This window comes from Panthera uncia (genome assembly GCF_023721935.1).
Source record: "Panthera uncia isolate 11264 chromosome C1 unlocalized genomic scaffold, Puncia_PCG_1.0 HiC_scaffold_3, whole genome shotgun sequence".
Taxonomy (NCBI): Eukaryota; Metazoa; Chordata; class Mammalia; order Carnivora; family Felidae; genus Panthera; species Panthera uncia.
Genome location: NW_026057584.1, coordinates 39,012,738 through 39,032,303, shown reverse-complemented (window position 1 = coordinate 39,032,303; position 19,566 = coordinate 39,012,738). Strand labels below are relative to the sequence as shown.

Below are 19,566 nucleotides of genomic sequence, written 5' to 3'. Positions count from 1 at the left end.
CAAGACCTAATATAAAGCTATGCTAATCAAGAAAATGTGGTGTTTGCACCAAAACAAACAAACAGGGTTGCCTGGGTGGCTCAGTTGGTTAAGTGTCCAACTCTTGGTTTTGGCTCAGGTCATGGTCTCACGGTTTGGGAGCTCGAGCCCCGTGTTGGGCTCTGTGCTGACAGCACGGAGCCTGCTTGAGATTCTGTCTCACTCTCACTCTGTCCCTCCCCTACTTGCTCTCCCTCAAAACAAAGTTAAAAATTAAAAAAAATTTAAAAAGACAAATAGATCAATGGAACAGAATGAACAATCCAGAAAAAGACCCACACATATGTGGATAACTTGTTTTCAACAAAAGTGTAAAAGCAATTCAATGGAAAAAGGATAATGGTATGCTGTTCCATACCTAGTTAACAATTATATCAAACTTATTTTCTCCAAATAATACCCTCAATATGACATTTTAAAACAGTTTTTATTTATTTATTTTTGTGTTTTTCTACATTTTTGTGAGAGAGAGAGAGAGAGAGAGAGAGAGTGGGGAGAGGCAGAGAGAAGATCCTAAGCAGGCTCCATGGTGTCCATGCAGAGCCCAATGTGGGACTTGAACTCATGAACTATGAGATCATGACCTGAGCTGGAACTGAGAGTCAGACACTCAACCAATTAGGCCACCCCGGCATCCCAATATGAGATGTTTTTGATCGAAAAGCAGGACAATTTTGTAACTTCAGTTTTTGATTTTTTTTTTTTATTTTTAAAGCAGATTTTGCTTTAAAAATTTTTTCAATGTTTTCATTTGTTTTTTGAGAGAGAGAGCGCGTGCACACATGCCTAAACAGGGGAGGGGCAGAGAGAGAGAGGGAGACATACAATCAGAAGCAGGCTCCAGGCTCTGAGCTGTCAGCACAGAGCCCAATGCAGGGCTCAAACTGGTGACCGAGAGATCATGACCTGAGCTGAAGTCGAGCACTTAACCAGCTGAGCCACCCAGGTGCCCCTAAAGCAAATTTTGCTTTTAAAGATTAGGACTTCTACAGCGTAACATATTAAATGAATAAAATTTCAAAGGAGACATTCTTCAGAGTAGGTAGAAAAGAGTGTACTGGTTTTAACAGCAATTATTTTGGAGAGCTATATGCAACACACATTGGTTTAAACAGCTTCAGTCTTTGGAGGAATATAAATCCTGAATTTGAAATGAACAAGCACCGCATTTCCTGTTTACTTCCTCTCCACTATTATTTTGCATTATTTTTTGATAAGACATTTTTCTCTACACAATCTTCTCTCTTACTTCCTCCACCAAACATTCTTGAATCCAGAAATGCTTTAAAACCAGTGGCTCCCAAATGAAAACTGAATTTTTATAGACTCAGCATTCCAGGTTTTAATACTGTTTGTTCTTTTGTGATGGTCTAGAGAGGATTCTAATTTGGTGCTCTTCGGGGTTTTTGAAAAATACATTTTTTTAAACGTTGATTTTTTAATTTATTCTGAGAGAGAGAGAGAGGGTGGAAGAAAGAGAATCCCAAAAAGGCTTCATGCTGTCAGTGCAGAGCCTGATGTCACAGACCGTGAGATCACAACCTGAGATGAAATCAACGGTTGGACGCTTAACCAACTGAGCCATCCAGGTGCCCCCAAAAATGCATACAGTGATAATACATGTTCACTATTGTGCAGGGAAGGACATAAAATTTAAATATGTAATGGTGATGCATCTCAAAGAGTTTTATTATTTTCCTCTTTACACATGTCCATACATAAAAATTGATAAAAGCAGACAATGAAAGGTGGGTGCTCCTCTCTGTTATTACTGCTACTGAAATAAGCTGAATTTATCTGACTCTTACAGAAATGAAAACTAAAAGACATTTTTTAAAAAGCAGAGGTATATTAGATATAGGTCTGATTTATTTACCAAGTTGTTAAACAATGTTAATACTATTTCCCTGTGAAATGTTCAGATACAATCCAATCACATTTAATGTTATCACTAGCCCTTGAAATTCTGATTAGCCAAGGACCTTCAACTGTCAATAGCTGCAAAAGTTAATTATAATCCAATTTATCTAAATCTTATAGATTCTTCCCCTTTCCCTAAATCATCAACTCTTCAGTCAGTTGAGATAGCATGTGAAAAGCACTTAGCACAGGATTAGGTCTTTAGTAAGTGCTCAGTATTAGGTATTATCATTACCAAGCAAGTATCTCTGGGGAAGAGAAGAACACAGTAGGCAAGTAAATAAGATACTTATCTGACACTTCAAAATGATCACCTTAAACCTATTTACTGAAACCTCTCAGTAGGAGGTCACCAAAATACATTGACAAAATAAGCCAAGGATAAAAAGGTTAACATTTCTTTCTTAGTAAAGTTGCTACCATAACTTTTTGCTAATATTTCAACATTTCTATAAACAAATAGCAAAAATGTAGGGGTTCTGGCTCATTAACATCATGTTTTACCCCTTTCTCTCCTGAAATGTGAGTTTGTTATCTTGAAAAATAATCACCAATAGTTCTATTATTATTGAAATATGACTGGACCCAAAAGAAAGAGTACATTTATTTGCTATAAAATAAGAAGCAATTTAGCCTCCAATGAATATAATGGTTATAGATACCCTGAGAGGTGGAACAAAGGTATATAAATTGCAGATCAAAACAATAAAGACATAACTACCATTATGAGGGACATGGCCAATTATATTCACAAATGCTGGGAAAAAGCAAAGTATTTTTTCTGGGAGGGGAAAAAAATGGCAACAACAGTAGCAAAAACAGCAAAAATGTGACTATTCTTAAGGCTGATGTTAATTGGTCCAGCTGGACAAAGCAAAAGTAGACTTCTAAACTTTCAGAAATCTCCCATATAGGTCAATGCCTAATTGTATTCTCACATTAAACATCAATGCAAACACTCTGCATGCCACCTACCTGGTTAAGGAATTAAAAAAAAAAATTAGTTGTTATCCTGTACTTGTAAAAAAGGCACTTAAAAAATCTGTTTCAGTGGCAAAGTAATGTACATATTTATCATTTATCTAGATCCTATAATTTCTCTTCTGGATTAATTTAGATTGTCAGAGCAGAGCACCCAGTACTTAATTTTAGTTCCCCGAAGAAAAGCCTTGTAGTCTTTTCTCCAAATCAACAAAATAATTACATTTAAGTTTAGTTCCTGAAAAAGTTTGTCTAAGTACAATTTACCTAGTTAAAAAATGAGAGCTATATGACACACTTTTCTTTTTTGCCTTAATGACCAGAAAGCTTTGAAATTAATTCAGGGCCCAATTGTAAGGATTGGCTTGTCTCAAGTATAACTTCCCTAAGTGGTCTTAGCAATTTTTACTTTATATTCAAATTGCACATACCTCAAATTCTGGTAGAACAATTCGGTAAATAAATGCTAAATAAGTCCATATATATGTCAGGATCATTTGTCGAGCAGTAAAGAAATGTATTCACCAGAGTTTTAAATTGTGGAATAATTAAATAAATACTACACCCAAAAAATTTAAGAATAACTCATCTTCATACGTAGCGGTTATTTGAAGGGAATTTTAAAAAATTCACATGCCTCTGCCATTTTTACTTTAAATTAAGTACTACTACATCACTTGCTTTTTCAGTAGTAGACTAACAACCGATCAAAAGTCTTGCAACACAGAACCGAACATTTCTCCTGATGGTTTACCTGTGCTATTCTTAATATGCCAAAACCTCCAAGAAGACTGGCCCAGTGATAGAAGGTGCATGGTAATGTGAACTAGGAGGTAACATGAATCATAATTGTCCTTACACTGGGTCAGGCTGAAGTTTTTGGTTTTGGGGAGATAAGACTTGGAGGAAAGGTGAAGATGGGTGAGCCTGCAGTGTTCTTCCAGCCCAATGTCCATGGGATTTATCTACTAACTGGGAGATTCCAGGAACAATGGCCACTATCTTGAAAGTCTTGGTCAGCCCAGGACTCAGAAATGTATCCATATCAGTGAGCTGGTCCCACACCCAGGAGGGACTAAGAATTTGGTACACTTGAGTCCATCACCACCACCAACCCACCATTGTACCTTTCGTTAACCTGCAATAACAAAACCCTGTAATTTTACGGGAATCAACAGTTTGGACTTCACTTATTCATGGTAGGGCTTTGCTCTATTTGCTAAAAATTGATTAAAAATTAAGCAAAAGTCATTAGGGTTTTTGATTGTTTACTATAGCCTCCAATATGCCGTCATTTTAATATTACTAGAAGGAAGCGATTATTCATATTTAATTTAGCTAATTAATAATTTAAGTACATTTTTTCCAATACGATAAAAGTTTACTAGCTATAATTGTTTAAAAGATGCACAGATAAATAAATCTACTGATTAATAGAGATCATTTGTGAGAAAAATATTTTCCTTACATTATGATGATCCCGTTATCAATGGAAAATGGGTCTGAAGGTAACCCAGCAATATTCCAGGCTCGAATTGTCACTGCTTCTCCCAGGATACCCATAAGAGAATAATCATCAGAGCAGGGAATATCATTGTTTTTGCACAAATTTGTCCACTCCTTCGTTTGGTTCTTTAAGACATACACAAGAGATACAAAAATGAGGCTGGAGGTTACCAAATGAATACTTTGTCAACTCCTTGATTATGTTTTATTCCCTGAGTCAACAAACCATTGTTGAAACTGCATCTCAAAAATAATTTATCAGATTTTTCAAATAAAATTATTATTTAGAAGGTCCACTATACATTCAAATGAAAATTAACTATATCCAATGTTAATTTTAGGTAGATCACTTAATAGTGAAGTTGACGTCAGAATGCTGTATCCGAAAAAAACAAAAAAAATAATCCAATTATTATTCTAAAGCTTCACTCGACAAAGTAGTTGGAGACCATCATCTTTCTATGTACTTTCTTTAAATTACAAATAACCAGCAAGCCTTAGTATTATGGCATAAATCTAATTTGAACTGGTAGGGGACTAAAAAATGAAAACCTTTTTTTCTGGCTCTCACACGCCTGGGGAAAGGGACCATGGCAGGACTATCAGGCACCAACAATGTGTACCAGGATACATATTGGAGTCTGGGATATCCCACCTAGGGCATAGTTTGCTAGGCTACTCAGGAACCAAAAGGGTACTTTAAGTCCGGGTTCACACTCAGAAAGTTAGAAGTCAAGGTCCAATCTGAGGTTACATGTAAGAGTTCAGAAACAGTGCAAGGCATGACCAGAGAAAAAAATAGGTTAGGAAGAGACGTGGGGAAGAGGCACAGACACACAAGGTGTTGGTACGAGCCCACAGGCGGATGAGATGCTGTGTGTGGAGGGGTGCTGGTAGAGGGGGCATGGTGGGCACCACCATCACCCTCGGCCTCCTGCTGAGCAGGGTCCACCAACATTCCTTTAGGTTTGCACATGAAAGGTCATGACAGGTTAGGGGGAGTTGATGACTTTTATGACCTTGATCAATCAATTAGTTTGTAGAATGCCCCAAAGTTGGGTCTCTGTGATGTTCTCTCATGATTCAGTTCAGGTTACACATCTTTGGCAACAGTATCATAGAAAATGTAGTCGTATTCTTCTCATTGCACTCAATCAGTGGTACAAGATTTCAGACTGTTCATTTATTGATGATAGTGATTTTTATCACTTGATTCAGGTGTTGCCTGCCAGGCTTCTGCCTCATAATTGTATGATCTTAGGTATAATTAAATCTTCTTTGTGTGGTGGGACACACGACACTCAGATAGATGAAAGGCAGAACTCTTTGTTACTTACACTGCCAAATGGGAGAAAGCTGCCACACCAGAAGTTGCCCCCAGATACAGGGTAACAGCAAGGTGAAACTGTAGGAGGCAGTTATATATGCAAGCAGTATGTGATAGGGTTAGCTATATTGCCTGGGCTTCCTAAGGACTGGGTAGTTTGAGTAATTCCTCAGGTACAGTGATGAAGGATCTTCAGGTGTTACGTATCTGAGGTCTGCTGGAAGCTGGGTGCCTATTATAAGCTGCAGATTTAGAGCCCAATACAGGAAATGGTTGCGGTGAGGGCTGAGCAAACTACCCACACAAAGGAATTCAGAGTTTTTATTATGAATCAAAACCGAGTTAAGGCAGTACTTGTCTAATATTGGATTACAGCCTCTGCATTGCTTTTTTCCCCTTTCCCTTTGTAATTAATAACATTTCGTGAGGAGATACTCACAGCTGAAAATATCTAGGTTTTGTCAGGCACTCATTCTTTTAAATTTATTCATTTATGTCAGTATAGATCGACCTTTTTCTATTCTCTTCGTGTCTTTTCTAAAAATATCACTGACCTATAACATGATATTAGTTTCAAGTGTACAAGACGATTCACTCTTTGTGTGACAACTCATCACGGTAAGTTGTCAACATCCATCACCATAGTTACAAAAATGTTTTACTTGGGATGAGAACTTTGAAGATCTACTCTTGCAGCAACTTTCAAAAATATAATACATCATTATTAACTGTAGTCACCATGCTGTACATTAAATCCCAGGACTTATTTATTTTCTAACTATCAGTCTGTACCTTTTGGACCTCTTCACTCATTTGGCCCACATCTTTTATTCAATGAGTTATGTTACTATCAGTATTTATTGCTGATGTGGCCAGTGGAAGTAACGTTAAACTACATTTTATGTTCCTTTAACACGTCCCTATCATTCTTTGGGCACTTTCTTACTTTGCTTTAAAAGGATACTATCCTATAATCGAGCCCAAAGATGATCTTCCTATTTTCAGTTCAGCTGATTAGCAACCTTAATAACAAAGTCCCTTTGCCACATAATGCCACATATTTGTAGGTGTGACACTGCTGGGCAAACAATGGGGGGCAAAACTGTCACCTCTTAGGAGCACTTAAAGACTATCATCTGACTTTCTGTTTGGGTTGGCTGTTGTTCCCAGGAACGAGTGGTGTGGCTGTGTAGGGAGGAGGGGTATCAAGCATTTCCGGTTTGAATTTGGCCTTCTTATACACCGTTCCTACTGGCCTGTTTTGATCTCTTTGTTGTCAGGCTGTGGGGCGGCCTGTAGACTTTGGGGGAAGATCTGAAGGCTTTGTCAAATATAGCTTGATGCTGGTCTTGGCAGACTAGTCAGTGATATGGGAAAGCAGTAGCGAAGGCAATAGTTACTGTTCATCGTTGACAGGTATGGTACGTTACCCTAATTCTGGGTTAGAAATTGAAGTGGCCCAGTTACATATCTAAGGGGGCATAGCGGCCGAGAAGAGCTGAAATGAACACGAGGTGTTCTGAACAAGCATCTCTACATAGAAGCCAAGAGCCTTGCCTAATACTCCAGTGGTACACTAGATAGTAGAAATTTAAAAAGTGGCCATCAGGAGTGTCATCTTGGAGAAAACAGCCACCACCACCACCACAACAGTTTTGACTTTAACCGTTGGCCGGAAAAGTGAAAAAGTTCGAATTAATTCAACTCTAGGCCTTATAGCACCACAGGATTCTGTTTTACAGATTGGCATGGGCACAGCAGCTGAAGTACTGCGGGCCCCATTATCCTAGAAGAATTGGAGTTGTCTATGTTCTATTTATAGAGAGAACCAGAAATTTTACAAAGGGGTTGATGAATAATTAACAACCACTCAGATGAAGCTTGGAGGGAGGGGATCCAGCTATTTATGGAGGGCTCTTGGTATCCAGAGGTTTTGATGCGAGAGAAGAACCAAAATTGTTGTGAAGGCTTTTTTGTCTCAGCTGGGTTTCCCAGAAGCAAACTCTGAAATGAAGATTTATGTGAAGTGATTTATTAAGGAAAGGATGTGAGGGGAAGCAGTAAAAGGACTGGGGAGCAGCTAGAAGGTGAGGGATCAGCCAGCACTGTGCTGCAGGTGGCTTCAGCTGGTCCCACAGGGAGTGTGAGTTACTACTTAGAGTCGTTCCAACCGGCAGGAAGGGACACAGACCCTCATGCTCCCACTCCTGTCAGTCATTCATCCAGGCCTGCCCTCGAGGGAAATAAATCTCAGCAATTCTGGCTCTCCACACCCTGGGCAAAGTGAATTCTAAGAACCCAAGGGAAGTTTGCCAAAAAAGAGCCACAGGCGCTGGTTGTTGGACACGGAAGCTCAGGAAGCCAGGAGGGCATCTGGGCAGACAATGAGTTGCCACAATCACCTTCTGCTTACTACTGAATGGGAAACTTCCGATGGGGTGTGATCTGCCAGCTGCCCTGACCCACGAGAGGATCAGAGCAGGACAGAATGAATTCATAGGAAGGAACTGAGACATCAGCAACTCATTAAAAAAAGTTAAAGTCTAGGTTGCTATAGAGAAGGGGGAAGAGAGGAGGCAGAATCCATCAAAGCGGTGGAAATTTGAAGCAGAAAACACAATATTTGCCTCTTTCTTTCTTTCTTTCTTTCTTTCTTTCTTTCTTTCTTTCTTTTTAATGTTTATATACTTTGAGAGAGAGCATGTAGGTGTGTGTAAGCAGGGGAGAAGCAGAGAGAGAGGAGAGAGAATCCCAAGCAGGCTCCACACTGTCAGCACAGAGCACAAAGTGGGGCTTGATCTCATGAACCCGTAAGATCATGACCTCAACACAAGTCAACAGTCAGATGCTTAAAGATGCTTAACTGACAGAGCCAGCCAGGCGTCCCTTGGTATTTGTTTTCCAAGGAAAGAATCTATTTGGTTCTAAGCCAGCTTGCCTTTTCCTCCCCTAAACTTTCAGTCTCTGAAGTGATTTTTGAAATGATCCATTACTGAAACTCATAGGGAGAAGCTGATTAAACACACACACACACACACACACACACACACACACACACACACACAAAGATGTAAAAAATCCTGGTATCTTTATAGTTGTTTAGGAACTAAAATTTTATCATCAGGGTCTACCATTTCATGTTACCTTTTGGAGTCAATCTTTTTGTTTCTAAAACAATTTGATTTCAGAAGAATATTTGATATAGCATCTTCTGGCTATCAAGCCAATTTATAGAATAACTAAGATACACACCTACAAATCACTTGGAAACACTTCACTCCCCATACTTACCAAAAAAAACAAAAAGCAAGCAAACAAAATCCTCTAAGATGAGATTAGTGCTGGCTATAATGGGAGGGTCAGGAAGAGACCTTAGAAATCAACTAGTATTCTTTACCTGTCGATAGTTAGATGTAAAGGCGCCAAGGTAAGCGACAACTCCTGAAGAAATGAGGATATCACCTGTCAGGTTGATGTACAACTGGCCCAGCTCCAGAGCTGTAAGGCTCCATCGCGTTTTCTCACCCCCAAGGCCTCCAATCAACTGCTCGGCTCGGTCTAGCTTTTTGCTGCACAAGTCAACCTTAAAAGAAAAAAAAAAAGTCAGCTTTTCTCAACATCCACAAGTAAAATAAATTGAAAATTCTGCAAGATTTTGCCCTCGGAGGCAAATTATTTTTTTTATTTACAAACTTTCATCTGGAATTTTTTTTAACTCTTTAAAAAAATGTGAGCTATGTCACTTTCCAGCTACATCAAGACTGAAAACTCCATGACATGTTTTAAAATTTTCATAATAAAGTATGTACAATAAGCATGTATAATAAAGTGTATACAGTTTATGAAATTCATAATGGATATTCATCATGTAGTGCAAGAATATCTCTATTTTCTCATTTTTAAAATGTTTATTCATTTTTTGAGAGAGAGAGAGAGAGAGAGAGAGCATGAGCGGGGGAGGGCAGAGAGAGAGAGAGAGGGAGACATAGATTCTGAAGCAGGCTCCAGGCTCTGAGCGGTCAGCACAGAGCCTCATGCAGATCTCAAACTCACAGACCATGAGATCATGACCTGAGCCGAAGTCGGACGCTTAACCTACTGAGCCACCCAGGCACCCCAAGAATAGCTCTATTTAAGGAAATGATCTATAGCAGGAGATACTGCAATTTAGTTAAGTAATAAAGAACTTTCTCGCGAGTATGTTCTTCCTCAATTTTAAATACTCTAAATGTATTTTGTTTCAAATATCCCATCAAAATCTTCTCCTCATCTAACTTATGGCTGACTTAATGATAATTTTGTTTAATTTTTTTACGTTTATTCATTTTGAGAGAGAGTGAGCACGCACGTGCCTGCACAAGTGGGGGAGGGGTAGAGAAAAGGAGAGACAGAATCCTGAGCAGGCTCTGCTCCATCACTGCAGAACCCTAAGCGGGGCTCAAACTCACAATCTGTGAAATCATGACCTGAGCTGAGATGGAGAGTTCAATGTTCAACCAACTGCACCACTCAGGCACACCAACTTAATCATGATTTTAAAGGTTAAATGTTTAAAAGTAGTAATAATTTATGCTTACTTGCAAAGCATAATTTTCAAGTTGTTAAATTGTGTCAACCTTGTCACACACTTGCAATTAACCTTCAATTAGGACATCAATCAATAGCTGAGAGCCTACTTTGTGCAGAAGACTGTCAACCAAATTTGATTATATGTAATTGAGCAATGTGATTAAAAAAAGAAAAAGGATAATTATGATGGTGGAAAACTTGGAGAAAAGCCATTTCAACCCATGCAATGGCAATATTCCAGTAGAATGCCTAAATTATTTTAGTTTAATTTTAAATGACTTAGCATCATTATTCTTGGATAAAAACAAAACTAAGTAAAAGTTAGCTTAAGGTTCAAAATAAAATGAATGACATGAAGAGAAGTAGTAAACAGCTGATGAAAGCAGAGGCTTGTAGATTATTGTGGAGTAAGAATTTCGCTTATACTTTTTCCTAATGCATTAAAAAATTTTGTTTTAAATATTTATTTGACAGAGAGATAGAGAGAGAGGGAGGGAGGGGGAAGGGACAGAGAGAGAGGGGGACAGTGGATCTGAAGTGGGCTCTGTGCTGACATCAGTGAGTCTGATGTGGGGTTCGAACTCTTGAACCATGAGATCATGACCTGAGCTGAAGTGGGACACTGAGCCACCCAGACATCCCTCCTGATGCTATTAATATTGATATTAAAGGGGCACCTGGGTGGCTCAGTCAGTTGGGCATCCGACTTTGGCTCAGGTCATGATTTCGCGGTTTGTGGGTTCGAGCCCCGCATCTGGCTCTGTGCTGACAGCTCGGAGCCTGGAGCCTGCTTCAGATTCTGGGTCTCCCTCTCTATCTGCCCCTCCCCCGCTTGTGCTCTGTCTCTCTGTCTCTTGAAAATGAATAAATGTAAAAAAGAAAAAAGTTAGGGGCACCTGGGTGGGTCAGTCGGTTAAGCGTCCGACTTCAGCTCAGGTCACGATCTTGCGGTCCCTGAGTTCGAGCCCCGCATCGGGCTCTGGGCTGATGGCTCAGAGCCTGGAGCCTGCTTCCGATTCTATGTCTCCCTCTCTCTCTGCCCCTCCCCCGTTCATGCTCTGTCTCTCTCTGTCTCAAAAATAAATAAACGTTAAAAAAATTTTTTTAAATTAAAAAAATTAAAATAAATAAAAAGTTAAAAAAATATTGATATTAAATAAATGCTTTTAGACCAAAAGATATAAACTACTAAATTAATTTATCTAAAGATAAGTTTAAAAAAGCAAATGGTATGTAATTGGTAAAAATTTTGGTACTTCCTAAATTTAAATCCTTTCTCTTTTAATTTTTCTTCTTTTAATATCTTCTGTCTTCCTAGTTTCCTTCTTCATTCTTTTTCCAATAATGTTTATAATCAACTGAATCATGTCTCAGATTACAATAAGTTACCATCAGAAATTACTAAGTGAAAATATTTTAACTAAAATTTTTCCTCCAAAAGCAGATTTTTGGTCCATATATAAGCATATGTTCATTTTACATGACCATGATTTCTAACATTTTATCATGAAAGATAAAAGTTTCAAACATATAGCAGAATTGACAATGTTTATAGTAAACTATATACCCATGTATTTTATTATTTAAACTAAATCTGACCACTTGGAAATCATGCCCTCTCATAAGTAATATTTCTAAAGATTAGCACAATGTCATATATTTGTACAAATATGGAATTTGTGGTTATATCCTATAGGAAGAAACAGTCTGCTACTGTGGTAAAGACCAGAGCTATTAGAGTCAGACTGTCTTCGTTCAGATTTTAGCCTTAATGCCTGGAAGCTGGGTTGACCACAGGCAAATTGTTTAACTTTCTGTGCTTTAGTTTCTTCAAAATGATACAAAAAGACTACCTCCTTCAGAAGGCTGTTTTGAGAATAAATGAGATAGTACATACTGCTCCCAAAACAGTAGTGACTTGCACTTAGTAAGCACTCAATAAACATTGACTGTTATAAAATACTTTGACTTCTTTTTCCTGGAACATAATCAGATTTGAGCAGTTGTTTGTTACAAACATTATCACCAAGGCAGAGCAATCTTTTTAGTCTTAGAATCATTTTCAGTGAACATAGTATGGTTCTTGGTATTGAGTTCTAATCTCAGCTGTGCCATTAACTCTTACACAGCCTAAGTCACTTAATTTTTTGGTTCTCCGTTTCCTGATCTATAACATGGAGAATTATTTTAAAATTTCAAAACCGTTATTAGCTTACGGGTCATGCAGAAACAGGTAATGGTGGATTTGGCCTGTGGGCCATAATTTGCCAATGGCAACTTCCCCAACCCGGAAGAAAACAGGATTGTTGCTGTTATTAGCTACAAGAAACATCATGCTTATTAAAGTAATGAAGATTTTCCCATATTTGTCTATATTATCACATACCTGGTTTTCCAAATCTGCCTTCTTTTGTTTGTTTAGTTCCAGTGTATCCTGAAGCTTGGCCAGCTTGTCCTGAACTTCCTGTAGGGCTGCCTGCTTCTTTCTAAGACCATCCATCGCAATTTTAAGCTCCCCTTCAGCTGCAGCCAGTTTTATCTTTTTGGGAGCTACTATTTTTGCCACTCTGCAAAAAGGAAAATTAGAAAATCAGATATACATTTTATACTGTAGTGCACTTCCTATCACTGAATTTGCTTTTCTATCCTTACCAAACCTCAGAACATATCTTTATGCAAAACTGACACTGATTCCTACAGTCTAGATTTCATCTAAGAATCAAACCTGACCCCAGAACTTAAGAAAATGATGATTAAAACGGATACCAAATATGCATAACATTTTCAAATAAGTAATTTTTTTACTCATGGTAAAATATTAGATTATTGACAGTATGAATATTGGTGATTTTACAAAAGGAGAACCGTGTATTCGTGCAAAATATGACAGTGCTTGCAGAAAACATTCTGATTCGTTAGGGCTTAATTTGTAGGAGAGGGTGAGGTGTTTTATCTATGTCATTTTGCTTTTTAAACATTTTCAGAATATACCTTTAACTAAAACCAGCCGTCTTATAAATATGTAGGTTGTAACAGCAGGGAAAATATAAGAAAAAGAATGGATCTAAATTATCGTCTATTGGGAAAATGGAGTCAGTGGTGTTAGCTTTCTAAATAAATGTCAAAATATTAAATTAAACTTCATCATTAACATATCATGATCCAAAATATACGCAGTGTGTAATATATATGCGCAATTATTCAAACGTTGTAGGAGTTTGAAAGACTTCCTGTAACTGTTGCTCTTTGAAGAATAAACCAGTAATTTCTGTTTTGTAAAAGATATATATATATATATATATATATATATATATATATATTCTCACACAATCATCAAAAAAAGGCTCCTTGTCTCACAAAGAATATATATTATGCTAGTGGTTTCCAAAATGTGGTCCAAGGCATGCTTCATCCCCTTCAGGGAGTCCATGAGATCCTCTAGTGTCCAACTAAAACGTCTGTGTTTAGGCTGTATTTTCTTCATATACTTCAATTGAAACAATATATTGCAACAGATTGAAGAAACAGATTGGCGTGTCCAGCTGTCTTCTATTGGACACATATCAAAGAGATTTACAAAACTATAAAACACCACTACTGTTTTCATAATTTTTTGTGTGAAAAATGTGGATTAAAAAAATAAGTTACTTATGTAACATGTAATGTTTTTATGAATTAATAGTTGTTCAAATTTCTCCATTTCAACTTCTAATATGGTAGATAAGCAAAAGGGTTTGGTGTCTTCAAGAATTTTTAAGAGTATAAAGGGTTCCTGAGTCCAAAAAAGTTTCAGCACACTCTATTATACCATATAATTGGTACAGTCTCGCCTCCAGTAGATATGTACACATACAGCAGGTATTAGATGTGATTTTCCAAGGAGCCTCTCACCTGTATAGCTTTTAAGTTTTATATTCTCTAAATGACCAAATGGGAAAATAAAACACAGCAGGGTTTTGTGGGGGTTTTTTTAATGTTTTTTTCTTAATGTTTTTACTTATTTTTGAGACAGAGAGAGACAGAGCATGAGCAGGGAAGGGGCAGAGAGAGAGGGAGACACAGAATCGGAAGCAGGCTCCAGGCTCTGAGCCATCAGCACAGAGCCCGATGCGGGGCTCGAACTCACAGACTGTGAGATCATGACCTGAGCTGAAGTCGGACACTCAACCGACTGAGCCACCCAGGAGCCCCTGTGGGGTTTTTTTCAGTCAGTACTTACTTATCATATGAATCCATTGCTATGACCCATTTGCACAGACCTTCAGCTGCCGTGGAAGCATTTCTAATCTTTTCTGGAACAAAATCTGGGTTTGGAATATAATGTTTTCTTATGATATTCATATAAGCTGCTGGAATGTTGTCCTTGTCATATTCATGAAGTGACTGTAGAAATCGGATGTCACCAAGAAGTCTCTTAGCTGGACCCCAGAAATCCTCTATTTTTTTTCCTGAACCTGTTGGGTCAGGGATTTTGTCAGCTTTGATGCCTTTCAAGATGCATATAGCTTCCATAACAAGCTTGACACCAGCAGGAGGACTCTTCATGGATTTTACCACTGTAATGTCCTTGAAATAACAACATGCTAAGTATGAGGAAAGAATTGTTTGTTTATGCATGACTTATAATCGGCTCCTATTTTCAAACTAAACCATAAGATACAGAAACTCATTCTGTTCATTGTGTAGAAATGGTGGCAGTGATAGAATTGTGCCAAAAAGCATTGAGAAGTTTGTCCCAAAGTTAAAAATGAAAAAGAAAAGTGGAAAGATACCTTAATGTGAGATTACTTATGACATAAAGTCTACTTCAAAAATGCTTAAGAGAGATCTGACCGTTGCAAAATAAGAGTTTTATAGCTTCTTAAAAACTATAAAAGCAATAGACATAAACATTAGAAAATACAGAGAAAATATACAAACAAAAGTCTCCTATAATCCCATAATAGCTAGTTAACTACTGGAAATATTTTTATTTACATTTCTTCCATATGTTCTTCTGTGTATATATAGGCTACAAATTAGTGTATATGCTACATTTTGACCAATGGAATTATAGTATACATAATGCTGTTTTAAAACTTTTTATATTTCAATAACAATATATAGCAGACATCCTTTCACGCTATGAAACACTTCATTTTAATGGCTGCATGACCTCCTGATGTATAGATATGAACCATAAGTCTCATGCCTTATGTTTCTTCCTCTATTTTTTACTATTATAATTTCCATGCTGAATTAAGAACTTTATGTCTTTTATTTTTAAAGCTTTGGACACATATTGACAAACTACTCTCCATAAAGTATATAAGGATGCCTGTTTTACTACATATACCCTTAGCAACAATGCCAGGCATTCTGACAGGCAAAAGAAATATTTTAATCTGTATTTCTCAAAATATAAATGAAGTAGGATAGATCTTCATATGTTTATTGACTATTTGCATTTCCTCTTTTGTGAATTACTTCTTTATATCGTTTACTATCTTATCTTACGGCTATTTTTTTCTTATTGATTTTTAAGAGCTTTTCACATAGAGGCATATTAATCTTTTGTTTGCCATGTAGTTTAAATATTTCCCCCCCGTGTTTCTACACTTCTGTGATGTTTATAACAACAAAAAAAAAAATGTGTTGTTTTTAGGGACTAAAATTTATAACTTAAAGAATTTTATTAGTTATGAAAAAACAGAAAAGTATCCAGAGCATATATATTACAAATAATTTTGCTTAGTTTTTTTTTTTCTGATTTCTCTCATATCAAAGAAATCCAAGGACCTAATCCACTCCAAGATATAAACATGACCTGCATTTTCTACTATTTTATAGTAATATAGCTATTTATATTTACATTTCAATCATTCTGAAATCTCTTTTGAAGTGAGGTGTGAAGAAAGGATCTAATGGTCTCTCCTACCTCCACCCAAAAGTTTCGTCATGATTCTCAACACTATTTTTAAAAATCACCTTCATCTTTCTTAACTGAAACCCTTTCACATCTAAATTTTTAATACATTTCATCAAGTTTAAGACATGCTATTATAAAGTATAACATTGTAAGGCATATTATTAAGTATCACAAAAATAAAAAACCCAAAACACTAACAAACATTAACACATTATGTTATCACATCTGTTGTAAGGTTGATATCAATTACAAAAGCATCTAACTATGAAAAAGGTGCACCTCAGAATCAAAATACATAAAGTCTTGTGCTTCTGTCCATTATTGTGCTGCGAAGTTATTGTGCAAAGTTCTCAAAAGAACAGAGCTTTCAAGGTAGGTTATAAAACTTGGCAGCTTTCTTCTCTTCCAAAAGTCTTTTTAATTAAAAAAGTTTTTTTAATGTTTATATTAGAGAGAGAGAGGGAGAGACAGAGAGAGAGGAAGAGAGAGACAACATGAGTGGGGGAAGGGCACAGAGAGAGGGAGACACAGAATCCAAAGCAGGCTCAGGCTCTGAGCTGTCAGCACAGTGCCCCACGCAGGGCTCCAACCCACGAACTGCAAGATCGTGATCTGAGCTGAAGTCGGAGGCTTAACCGACTAAGCGACCTGGGAGCCCCTACTTTTCCCAAATTCATGGGCGCACGCGTTGCTTTTTTGCCAGGTCAATTAGGGAATTCTTTCACCAATCTGAAAATGATTTCGATTGCATTAAATGTGGAGACTAATTGGGACAGACAGACCAGATGGTAGGCCACAACGGTAAACACTCTCAGGCTGTGATGATGCGTGTCTTCAAGAGTGTCACCGTGTTCTCACCTGTGCCGTGAGAGTATCAAGGGCAGACAGCGCCGACTCTAATATCGGCAAGGCCCCCGCCAGGTCCGCGTCACACTCGTCTTTGATGGCTTTGGCGGCCATAGCTTGTTCGTTTGCTATGGTCTCATCAGCTTTCACTATTTTTTCAGTTTTGGCGACTTCCGCCGACTCCCTCTCGATGACTGCCATCATTTCATCCACCTCTTTGCTGGCAACTTTTAATTGTGGATGTAGAGCTTCTAACTCAGATTGCATGGTGGCTACTTGGGATGCAGCGGAATCCAGTTTGTCCAAACCCACTTCATACCTCTTCTTCATTGTCATTACTTCACTGGGAGCAAACAGATAAAACAAGGTTAGGCATCAAGTTCTGTATCCTTTAAGGAAAAAATAAAATTCTTGAGCTTTGCAGAATTTTTCCAGACATAACTAAGGAAGCGGTATGAAAGATTTTCACATCACCATTTGTCAAAAAATATGAACTTTAGAACACTGCATTGTGCACGATTAAGAGCCAAAAATAAGCCATGCTTGTTTTTCTATTTCCACTACCTAGCCCAATATCCAGGCATGTAACAGAAATTCAAAAGTTATTCTGTGATTTATTAGATACTAGGCATAAGGCAAGGAGTGCTCTTTATCAAAATGAATGGCGTGCCCTCTAAGTTTAGTCACTTTGGGAAGTTTATTACTACAACACTAATGTTCCTTAAAACCTTTTTACAATCATATCTTTCAAACAGACTTCAGGGACCAAAATATATGACTTTGAATGCTTGCAAAGGTGGCCAATGATTTTAAGAAGTGTTCAATATCTTGAAATAATTTTTTATTAAGACAAAAGTGACAAATAGGATAGATAATACAACTCAACACTTTTTTGGTACAAAATGATTACAAGGTAATAATAATTGATTAGGAATATAGTAGTATTTTAATGTGCTTTAAATTTTTTATCTGCATTCATATATGTCTCTGGATAATTATCCATTAAATGTAGAGAAACTCTTCTTTATAATTTGTTTCTTTATATCTATCTATCTATCTATCATCTATCTATTTAGAGAAAGCATGAGTGTGCACAAGTAGGGGAGGGGCAGAGAGAAAGGGAGGGAGAGAGAGAGACAGACAGACAGACAGAGGATTCCAAGCAGGCACTGCACTGTCAGCACGGAGCCCAGTGCAGGGCTCGGACTCGCCAACTGTGAGATCAGGACCTGAGCCAAAATCCATAGTCAAATGCTTAACCAACTGAGCCAATCAGGTGCTCCTAATTTGTTTCATTTTAAGTATTTGATATACCACAATGTTTCAAAGTAAAAGGCGACACATTTTTTAAATCATCTTCAAAAAGGAGGTTGGAGTAGATAACAAACCGACCTAATAACTGTCTAAAGGCAGAAGCACACCCTTCAGCTGAGGGCTTATCTGATCCAAGCTGGAATAGGTTAACCAGGGGAACATTAAAAAGACGGCCACAGAGGGGTTAAAAAAAAAATTTAGAAGTGAGAGTATGTCAAATGGCTAATAGACACATGAAACGATGCTGAACATCACTCACTATCAGGGAAACACAAATTAAAACCACAATGAGATACTAGCTCACACCTATCAGAATGGCTAAATTTAACAACTCAAGAAACAACAGATGTTGGCGAGGATACAGAGAAAGGGGAACCCTCTTGCACTGTTGCTGGGAATGCAATCTGGTGCAGCCACTCTGGAAAACAGTATGGAGGTTACTCAAAAAGTTAAAAATACAACTACCCTACCACCCAGCAATTACACTCCTGAATATTTACCCAAAGGATACAAAAATATGGGGCACATGCACCCAAATGTTTACAGCAACATTATCAACAATGGCCAAATTATGGAAAGATCCCAAACGTCCGTCAACTGATGAATGGATAAAGAAGATATGGTATGCATCTACAATGGAATATTACACAGCCATAAAAAGAATGAAATCTTGCCATTTGCAATGATATGAATGGAACTAGAGTGTATTATGCTAAATTAAATATGTCAGTCAGAGAAAAACAAATGCCATATGATTTCACTCATATGTGGAATTTAAGAAACAAAACAGAGGAGCATGGCGGAAGGGAAGGAAAAATAAAATAACATAAAAACAGAGAGGGAGGCAAATCATAAGACACTCTTAACTATAGAACTGAGCGTTGCTGCAGGAGAGGTGGGCAGAGAATAGGCTAAATGGGTGATGGGCATTAAGGAGGACACTTGTTGGGATAAGCACTGGGTGTTATATGAATCACTAAATCCTACTCCTGAAACCAATACTACACCACATGTTAACTAACATGAATTTAAATAAAAGCTTGGAAGAAGAAAAAGAAATGGTGAGGGTATACCATGTTTTGTCATACGTTGTTGATTCCCTCTGAATCAGCAAAATACTTGACATAATGGGAACTGAGGGGAGTGGATACATGAT

General features: G+C 37.6%; 1 protein-coding gene across 2 annotated transcripts in view; it reads right to left on the bottom strand.

The window, feature by feature from the left end:
- Positions 1 to 19,566, bottom strand: part of DNAH7 (dynein axonemal heavy chain 7) — a 267,164-nt gene that overhangs the window by 96,042 nt on the left and 151,556 nt on the right. For both annotated transcript variants that reach the window (XM_049615226.1, XM_049615227.1), the window contains 5 exons: positions 17,109 to 17,439; positions 14,562 to 14,908; positions 12,729 to 12,909; positions 9,171 to 9,356; positions 4,409 to 4,572 (listed from right to left, as the gene is read on the bottom strand). In XM_049615226.1, the coding sequence (XP_049471183.1) occupies positions 4,409 to 4,572; positions 9,171 to 9,356; positions 12,729 to 12,909; positions 14,562 to 14,908; positions 17,109 to 17,439 (1,209 nt within the window). The remainder of the gene's footprint in view (positions 1 to 4,408; positions 4,573 to 9,170; positions 9,357 to 12,728; positions 12,910 to 14,561; positions 14,909 to 17,108; positions 17,440 to 19,566) is intronic.